Source organism: Elaeis guineensis, chromosome 10 (assembly GCF_000442705.2).
Source record: "Elaeis guineensis isolate ETL-2024a chromosome 10, EG11, whole genome shotgun sequence".
NCBI classification, from domain to species: domain Eukaryota; kingdom Viridiplantae; phylum Streptophyta; class Magnoliopsida; order Arecales; family Arecaceae; genus Elaeis; species Elaeis guineensis.
Genome location: NC_026002.2, coordinates 39675028 through 39684456, shown reverse-complemented (window position 1 = coordinate 39684456; position 9429 = coordinate 39675028). Strand labels below are relative to the sequence as shown.

Sequence of the window (9429 nt, the reverse complement as noted above, 5' to 3'; positions counted from 1 at the left end):
TATCGACATGATATGATATAGTATGATATTATGTATGAGGTTGGTACCGACATAATACAGTATCCGATCAATAAAGCAAACTTTGATGATATCTTTAAGCTTAATAAGTTAATGCTTAGTCCCATCAAATAATCCCATCTTCCGATTATTTCACGTTCATTGCATGAACCAAATAATTCGGGGCACTTAATTGAACCATACACAGCCCACCGACGTAACACAGTATGTCCAAAATGTGGGGTCCAATGAATTGAACACCCGCCCATTCTTCCACAGCACACGCGCACATCTTACCGTCCTTACCTACCGCCCTCCCCAGTTCCCATTCCCACCATCCGTCAAATCTAACGTCTCCCGTCGAACCCACCACCCGCTTAAATTCTCCCCACTCCCACTCCCCCCGCCCCCCACATCGCGTACTCACCGAACCTACTTCCTTCCCCACCCCCCCCCCCCCCCCCCCTCCATCGGCCTCATTCTTTGGCGATGGATCTGGTGCTCCTAGAGAAGGCCCTTCTGGGCCTCTTCGCCGCCATCGTCGTCGCAATCACCGTCTCCAAGCTCCGGGGGAAGCGCTTCCGGCTGCCGCCGGGGCCGCTCCCTGTGCCGGTCTTCGGCAACTGGCTGCAGGTCGGCGACGACCTCAACCACCGGAACCTCTCCGCCCTCGCCCGCCGCTTCGGCAACATCCTCCTCCTCCGCATGGGCCAGCGCAACCTCGTCGTCGTCTCCTCCCCGGCCGTCGCCCGCGAGGTCCTCCACACGCAGGGCGTCGAGTTCGGCTCCCGCACCCGCAACGTCGTCTTCGACATCTTCACCGGCAAAGGCCAGGACATGGTCTTCACCGTCTACGGCGAGCACTGGCGCAAGATGCGCCGCATCATGACCGTCCCTTTCTTCACCAACAAAGTAGTTCAGCAGTACCGCACCGGGTGGGAGGACGAGGCCGCGAGGGTCGTCGCCGACGTCAAGGCCGACCCGAAGGCGGCGACGGAGGGGATCGTGCTCCGAAAGAGGCTGCAGCTGATGATGTATAACAATATGTATCGGATTATGTTCGACCGGAGGTTCGAGAGCGAGGCGGATCCTCTGTTCTTGCGGCTGAGGGCGCTGAATGGGGAGAGGAGCAGACTGGCCCAGAGTTTTGAGTACAATTACGGGGATTTTATCCCCATCTTGAGGCCTTTCTTGAGAGGGTACCTCAAGATCTGCAAGGAGGTTAAAGAGAGGAGGCTGCAGCTCTTCAAGGATTACTTCCTTGAGGAGAGGAAGTGAGTAGATCTCTACTTCTTTTTTTTCTTCATTTTTTAATAATTTTTCTGGTTTCATGTAGGCACTTTTTAGACTCCTTTTGGTCTGGCTTTTTTTAAGGATTTGTCTTGCTTTATTTCTTTCGATTCTATTACTTTTATGTTCTTTTGTTAGAGGGATGATTTGGGCTGAGGGTCGTGGTCGTTACCCAAAATAAAAAAAAAATATTAAATAAAAAAGGGGAACGTTTGGGTTATTTTTTTTTAATCCACACTCTTGTGGTGGTATGGGGTTAATATGATAATGTTCTCTTGAGTATATTCTAAGAGGTTTCCCATGGTTTAAAGCTCTTATTTTGGATTGAAGTGCTATCTCTCTTTTAATTTAATAATGTTCTATTGCATCTATTCTAATAGATTTTTAAAGCGCTCCTATTCTGGGACGATTTTCTATATTCTGAATATTGATTCATTTAGTCCATTTTGTTTGATGGATCAGGAAACTGGCAAGCACCAAACCGACAGATAATGCAGGGCTCAAGTGTGCAATTGATCACATCCTGGATGCGGAGAAGAAGGGAGAGATCAATGAGGACAATGTACTTTACATCGTTGAGAACATTAATGTAGCAGGTATATTTCCTATTCTCCTTCCTCTTTGAAGGGCAAAATCTTAACTATTTTCGTTTTTGAAGTTGTAATTCAACACATTAGTTAGCTAATTGCTTTGGGTAGTGGATATCTATGCAATACAATGACAGATATTTATTGATTGCTGAAATCAATAACCATTAGTAATAAACCACCATGCCCTGTCGCAACTATTTTCGTTGGCTTAATAACCCCACAAGGATTTCTGTGGAGGACTACCTGTAATGTTATTACAAGCTTTTCTGCATTCTTTTTTTTTCCCCCACAACTTATATGCCCTTAGATATTTTCCTTCTCTTTTGGATTCTTTGAAAATATAAAGATTAGGAGACTGGTTGGAAACCAAGCAGAGATGGCTTGCTTACCTATTTTTCTTGAATAAATATTGGAACCGGTGGAAAAAATGGAGAACAAAAAAAATTTTTAAGCGTTAGTAAATGACTTAGGTTGTCCCAAAAGGCTTAGTTTGGAAGTTGGAACATTTGGCAAGGTAGATCTAATAGGATTTTTAATTAGAGGAATGCTTTTGCATACTTTTGTCTTCAAAATGCTAAGACAGCGAATGCATTTTTTGTTTGATATATGAGCCAACTACCACTTTTTTCAGTTGGGATCCATTTGCGTTGGATCATTTGTGGCTTATAGGTTGTTTAGATGCCTGATTGTCCTGTCTGTGGAGTATCCATGACATGGTGGTAGGGTCTCACCTTGTACATACTTACTCTCCTCTTCCTACCTTTTGGAAAAAATGATGCTATAAGGAATCCAAGTTCACTGCTGATCTCCTTTTAGTACATGTGTGATTGCTTTAATATTACTTCACTAGGGATTCTACTGATATCTCTATTGATATCTCAAGTGTCTTTGGTCTAGCATCTAATAGATACCACACAACAATGATTTTCTCATGGCATCAATGAGTTCCTTGAGTTGAATCCAGGATTGAATGGGATCTGCCGTTCTTGTGTCATACTAATGCCCTTATTTTATTTCTACATGCAGCGATTGAGACGACATTGTGGTCAATTGAGTGGGCCATTGCAGAACTTGTGAACCATCCAGAGATCCAACAGAAGCTCCGAAATGAGCTTGACACTGCGCTTGGCCCTGGTGTCCAGGTTACCGAGCCTGACACCCAAAAACTCCCATACCTTCAAGCTGTCATCAAGGAGACACTCCGCCTTCGTATGGCCATCCCCCTCCTGGTCCCCCACATGAATCTCCATGATGCCAAGCTTGGTGGCTATGATATCCCAGCTGAGAGCAAGATCCTTGTGAATGCATGGTGGCTTGCAAACAACCCTGAGCACTGGAAGAAACCCGAGGAGTTCCGGCCTGAGAGGTTCTTGGAGGAGGAGGCGAAGGTGGAGCCCACTGGCAATGATTTCCGCTTCTTGCCTTTTGGGGTTGGCCGGAGGAGCTGCCCAGGAATTATCCTTGCATTGCCTATTCTGGGTATCACGATTGGCCGCTTGGTCCAGAACTTTGAGCTGTTGCCACCTGCAGGACAGAAGAAACTTGATACTTCGGAGAAAGGTGGGCAGTTTAGCCTTCACATTTTGAAGCACTCCACCATAGTCGCCAAGCCTCGAGTGTTCTGATTGTTTAGGCTTGCTAGGCGTTCCTTAACATGCCATCTTTTACATTGTATTCTGTTTCAAATTTCAAGGGAGGGGATGGTTCTGAATATTGTTTCTATTGGAGATTAGGAGTGTAAATTTATGGAATATGGATGGCACAAGCAATCATTTGCTAGATTCTACTCCTAATGTGTTTGACTAGATAAGGATTTAATGTTCAATCTTGTTGTATGAATCTGATCCCATCTGAACTGATGATCTGATGAATACATTTGATTACAATTCTTATGCGCATTAATTAATGTTAAAAATCAATTTAGAATAAGATAAAAAAAATGGGCATCTCTCATGGATGATCATGAAAAAGCGTAGTTTACACCAGGTAAATTTTTTCAGGGCCCAAGGTTGCATCTCTGAAACTACTATAACAACTGGCAGGGTATTAAACAGTAATTACTTCAAACCACTAAATCAAGCTAACATCCATATGTGAATACCCCAGCAGGCATGAATTTTATTGTGTTCCGAGCTAGTTTTGTTCTTTGAAGGAACACCTTGTGTCTCCAACGTGAATCTTGCAATCCAAGGATTTCAGGATGTTGGAAATCATCTATTTAAGAATCTTGGGTTCCAAGGGATGAGCCTCCTCCAGTTCCTCCTCCAGCACCTTTCTCTATTCAACGTGGTAGTCTGGAAGGCGCTACACCGTGGATATGCTACACCATGGGTGGCCAAAGAGGCTCTTCACACATCTTACCATGCTAGATTCTTAAGCAATTGCCTCCCACATTTATGTCCTTTTGAGAGGACCACTTTCATTATCTTCCCCATATGTAATCGAGCCTTTATCTCAATGCTCCCACTTGTCTAGCACTCTATCCGTTTTCTGGAGCAATCCAAGAGTTTTAAGGGCTGACCTCTCACTGTAGCTTTCAATAGAGGCTTACGATAACAAGTGAAATTCTTTTTGCACCGTGAGTAGAAAATCCGATGTAAAATGCATCATCTCGTTAGATTGATCCATATAATCATTACTTTTCAATGTGTATTTAATATTTGTAAGTTGATTTTTTTATTCAAAAATTTTATATGACGAAAATATTTTTATTTTTTTAAAAAATTATAATATTTTATGTTTATATTATGACATCCTGCGTCCATAATATATACAGGATATCATAATTTTTTCTAAAGAATAAAAATATTTTTGTCATTCAAAATTTTTAAACGAAAAAATCGATCTACAAGCATTAAATATGTATTGAAAAATTATTGGACAAAAATATCTCTTTCATATTATGATATCTTAGGTATGACATTTTACGCTATATTACGTCACAGGATGTCATAATTTTTTCCAAAAGATAGGAGTATTTTCGTCATACAAAATTTTTAAATGAAAAAATCGATATGCAGACAATAAATGCACATTGAAAACTGTTGACCATGTGGATCAGTCGGATGAGGTGATGTACTCTATGTTTGATTTTTTACACCGTCCATGGTGCACAAAGAATTTCTCATGATAACAAGCATTACTACAAATAAATTGCAGGAATTTATTTTGAATATTTTAAGTAATTTAAAAAACAAGTTATTTATGCAAAGCTAATAAGCAGGCTTATGATAACAACCGTTACTGCTAATAAATTGTAGGAATTTTTCTCGGATGTTTTAAGTAATTTAAAAAATAAGTTTATAATTTTAATTCAAAGCTCGTAAGCCATTAAAATCAAGAGGAGGCGAAGCCTAATACGTCTTTAAAAAGCCAATCTTGGCCCGGATCTAACTGGAATTTGTTCCAATTTAAGTAATCTTGGGGAACAATCCAAGATCCAATAACAATTGGATCCGTTAACTCAAATGTTAACCTCTCGGACTTGGGCTTGGTTGTGCCAATTCCCGGACTCGATAACACGGGACTCATTTTTGCTCGAAGTCTCGCAAAACGCTTGCGGGAATGGATCACTCTTCGAACCCCACCGCCGGCAACGGCGGCCTCTCTGCCATCACTGGAGCCACCACCGCGGCCGGCAACGCCCTCACTCCTACCGCCAACGCCTACAGCAGCGGCGCCGCGGCCGCCACCGACTCAGCCGATGAGCGGTCGCAGAATCTCAAACAAGTCATCAACTCCGTCGACAAGACTCTCGGTCTCCTCCACCAACTCTACCTCACCGTCTCCTCCTTTAGCGCCGCTTCTCAACTACCCCTCCTCCAACGCCTGTAATTCCCCTGTTGCTCCTCTTATTCTCCTCTCTTCTCTCTCCAGTCCTCCCCGATCGCTCTAATTTTAGGGTTTTGTACACGCAGAAACGCCCTTGTTGCTGAGCTTGACACGATGCAGAAGCTGGCTGAGAACTGCGACATCCAGGTCCCAATGGAGGTGGTGAAGTGAGGATCTTGATTTTGCCCTTTGAATTCCTTCCCGTTCTTGAAAATTCTTTCTTGTTCTGGTTAGTTTTAATTTCTGATTTATGATGATTTTTTTTTCGGATTTTAGTTTGATTGATGATGGGAAGAACCCGGACGAGTTTACGAGGGATGTTCTCAACAGTTGTATTGCCAAGAATCAGATCACCAAAGGAAAGACTGATGCTTTTAAGGTATGCCTCTTTTGGAAAAAGAATTAGGGCATGATAATTTTGTGAGGAATTTTTGAAAGATCTTGTTGCATAGCTTCTGTGTATAAATAGTAGGCCTACCTGACAATAAATCCTTGATACAGCACTGCCTTCAGAGTGGATTGAATTGGCTCTATATTTCATTTAGAATCATGGATGAACTTTGTTATTTTCTCTCATTTAGTATGACAATGGTAATATGCGGATTGACTGGACAAATATGAAGTTGTCAACCTTGTTGAATAAATCCTTTTCTGCACTTTATGTCTGTCAGAGGTCGTCATATGGTCAATTTTTGCAAGCCATGCTGACACCAAAGATAATAGGTTACTGGCTTACCAGAGAAGTTTGGTAAAATTCACATATATGCTATAGGTTAAATCTCGAAGAAACTCTGAAAGCAAATACAGATGCTGCAACACATCTCAGAAACACAGGCAGTGCCTGATGTATGCGGTCCTTTTAAGAAAATTAGCTTCCAACTCTATGAAAATTTATTAGGGGATTTTGCCTCCAATAAACCACTTCAAATCTATCATTTAGTTTAAACTCACTTATGGACCATTTCAAACGTCTATAATAGGATAACCTTTTGCTGATATTGGGTTATCAGATGGTTCTAAAATGAGTTTATACGACACCTAATATTAATGAGCATTGTAAAAATGCATATTGTTGTTGCTTTCCATAGAACTGGTTTTGTGAAAAAAGTCTGGGACATCATAAAACTTGACAGTTGAGTTTTATGTGGATCTATGGATCCCCCCCTATTTATTGTGAAATGTGTTTTACAAAGATAAGATTCTGCAATTATCTATTTTAAGAAACCATGCAAATAGCCAAAAAAGGTCTTTATGTCCTTTGGACCCAGTTTCTAGAATTTTGCACTCAGATTCTTGGAATGAAAACTTGATAACTTAATGTGGAGTATGCTTAAGGAGCCTTCTAGTGCTGTTTATCTAAACTGCTGTTCTAAATCAGTGTTGCTTGTTCACGGTGCAAGGACTTCACTCACCTAGTCTAAGGTGTCATGAATTTATGTCACTGTTGTCATAAAGACATCCAACAGTTGGCATTTTATGTGACCCAAGGTGATCGCTAGATCCCAAACCTCTTGGGATGATGCTTACAAAGAAAAGTTGGGACCCAATCAATCCCATCTTATTAGCACCAAGCTCAAGATCTTTCAGCTGCATGCATATGTTTTCTCTGAGATGAGGCTTTAATGCATTCATTTGTTCAACAGTCAACTTGGACATAATCTTTAATAATCAACTTTCACATTCTTACCCTTCACTTGAACCTCTTCACTGATGTAGTTTTCACGTTAAAAAGTCCAAATTAAATTACGAAACAGTCATGCATTCGAGCAAGAGCCTTTCGCTATGTAAATAAAGCCCCGGAATAAGTGCAAGACCCTAAAAAAGGAATGGATTAAGTTGGGCTGTGGATTTGGAAAAATTTTCTCTTTCTTTTTTTTTTTCCTTATCAAGTTCTTGTTTGATCTGCCACTGTTAACACCACAATATTCCTCCTTTTTGCCGTGCAGTCGCCATTCATAATGGAAAGGCAAGTTTACCTATTGATATATCAGATCATATGGTAGGTCACAAATTGGGAGAATTCGCGTTGCGTATATGGTTCCTCCTATTCTTGTGAACCCTATAGCTACGGAGAGGACGAAATCCGGCAGCCAAGTTCCACCCACCTCAGCGAGGCGACCAGAAATAACATTGGTCTTATAATTATATGCATTCATGTAATTTATTATTTTTGACTAAATTATTTAGGCCACATAGGTTCTATTTCTGTGGAGCATAATTATATCTCATAACAAATTCATTCTACTCCTTTTTAAGTAATTGTTGTTATTTTTAAATTTTTAATAATGCCATTTCACAATTTTGCTTACCATCTTCTAACATGCTCATTCTATGGTTGTCTCCCTTGTCTGCTATAGAGCTTGCGGAAGTACCTTTTAGAGGAGCTTGAACAAGCTTTTCCAGATGAAGTGGAAAACTATAGGGAAATACGTGCATCTTCTGCTGCTGTAAGTTAAATTTCAGTCTCATTAATGTTGTTGAGTAACTCTACCCTGGGAACCATATCATTACCAACTAGTATTCGTATATATGCCAAGTATCTTATGCGTGTTGCAATCTTACTTAATGCAATCATAAATACATTGCTCCTCTTTATGAATGGGATCACATATTATATTTTAGCGTAGCGCCAAGGTCTGCTTGTTTGGTTTTTCTTTTCTTGCAAAACATTAATATAAAAGCTGAAAAGAGCTCCTATCTTTTTCATTTACATGTAAGAGGTGGGCTGTCTACAGTTTTGCCGGTTCTATCGAGCCATTTGTGACAATAGCAAGCCTTTTTTTGTACTTCTCATGCAGCATATTTGACAAGCTGAACTGCGCTGTGTCCTCAGGAAATAAGTTCCAAGCTTTCCTTGACCATCACTGGTCTCACCTTAGCATTGTAAATGGAATACAAATTTGTGCAACAGCATCCATTATAAAATGGTTGAAATTTAGGTTTGGAGAGTACCAAGATTTAGATGTCTGAAAATTATATTTATCAATTCAACACAATATGGCGACAAGTGAAATAAGAAGCTGCTTTCTTTTACTTACAATGTTGGGTCTTGTGTCACTCAGTCTTCATTTGCATACTGTTCCAGCCTGTCTATTTAAGCATTTTTGCTGTTATCATGCAGGAGTCAAAACGGCTGGCTCAGTCTCAGAGTGTTTTACCCAATGGAGATGTCAAAGTCAAGACAGAGCATTAAGTTCTCTTGAATCTCAACGATACATCTTCAGGATAACATTTACGAGTATATCTAATAACTTTGTTACCAGGTCTTTGGGAAAAAAAATATTCTTGGTTTGTAGTCAGCTTTCGTGTTTAAGCCTTACTTAATGGAAAGACAGCGGGGATGAAAATCTTATGAAGGTTCCTACTGTACATTAATCCCCACAATGAGATGTTTCCCTGTCCAATCGGTAACATGTTAATATTCCCCTGTAAAATGTTAATTTGGAAGTGCTGTACCCTGCACTTTTGTGGGTATGTTTTAACTTGAAAGAGCTGGCAGATGTGATAATGAGCATGACATGTAAATATACGAGTAAATGGGCTGTTGTGAAAAAATCAAGCAGATTTCAATCTTATGCAGGTGAATGTCTTGACTGTTTACTTGATTTGTGAAATATGCTTTCAAAGATGGTTGTTACCCTGCACTACAGTTAAACGTAGATGAAGGTGACATATGAAACAAATTTGGTGGGATTTACCAGTAAGGTAATCCACTCTGGTT

At 40.6% G+C, this 9429-nt stretch overlaps 2 protein-coding genes across 3 annotated transcripts; both read left to right on the top strand.

Annotated features, from left to right (window-relative positions):
- The first annotated feature begins 455 nt into the window (after positions 1-455).
- On the top strand, positions 456-3656 carry LOC105052309 (trans-cinnamate 4-monooxygenase). The gene is made up of 3 exons (XM_010933079.3): positions 456-1271; positions 1750-1883; positions 2904-3656. The coding sequence occupies exons 1-3, from the start codon at positions 487-489 to the stop codon at positions 3500-3502; spliced, it is 1518 nt and encodes a 505-aa protein (XP_010931381.2). The 5' UTR covers positions 456-486; the 3' UTR covers positions 3503-3656.
- A 1714-nt stretch (positions 3657-5370) lies between these two features.
- LOC105052311 (mediator of RNA polymerase II transcription subunit 10b) lies at positions 5371-9197 on the top strand. 2 transcript variants are annotated; one of them, XR_012134712.1, is made up of 5 exons: positions 5371-5707; positions 5795-5875; positions 5985-6087; positions 7655-7864; positions 8066-8117. XR_012134712.1 is itself a non-coding variant. In XM_010933080.4 (5 exons), exons 1-5 carry the CDS (start codon positions 5442-5444, stop codon positions 8899-8901), a joined length of 612 nt encoding a protein of 203 aa, XP_010931382.1. In that variant the 5' UTR covers positions 5372-5441; the 3' UTR covers positions 8902-9197. The 2 variants fall into 2 exon arrangements, 1 of the variants encoding a protein (XP_010931382.1); XM_010933080.4 differs by lacking the exon at positions 7655-7864 and adding an exon at positions 8830-9197 and having other exon boundaries at positions 5372-5707; positions 8066-8155.
- Positions 9198-9429: the final 232 nt, after the last annotated feature.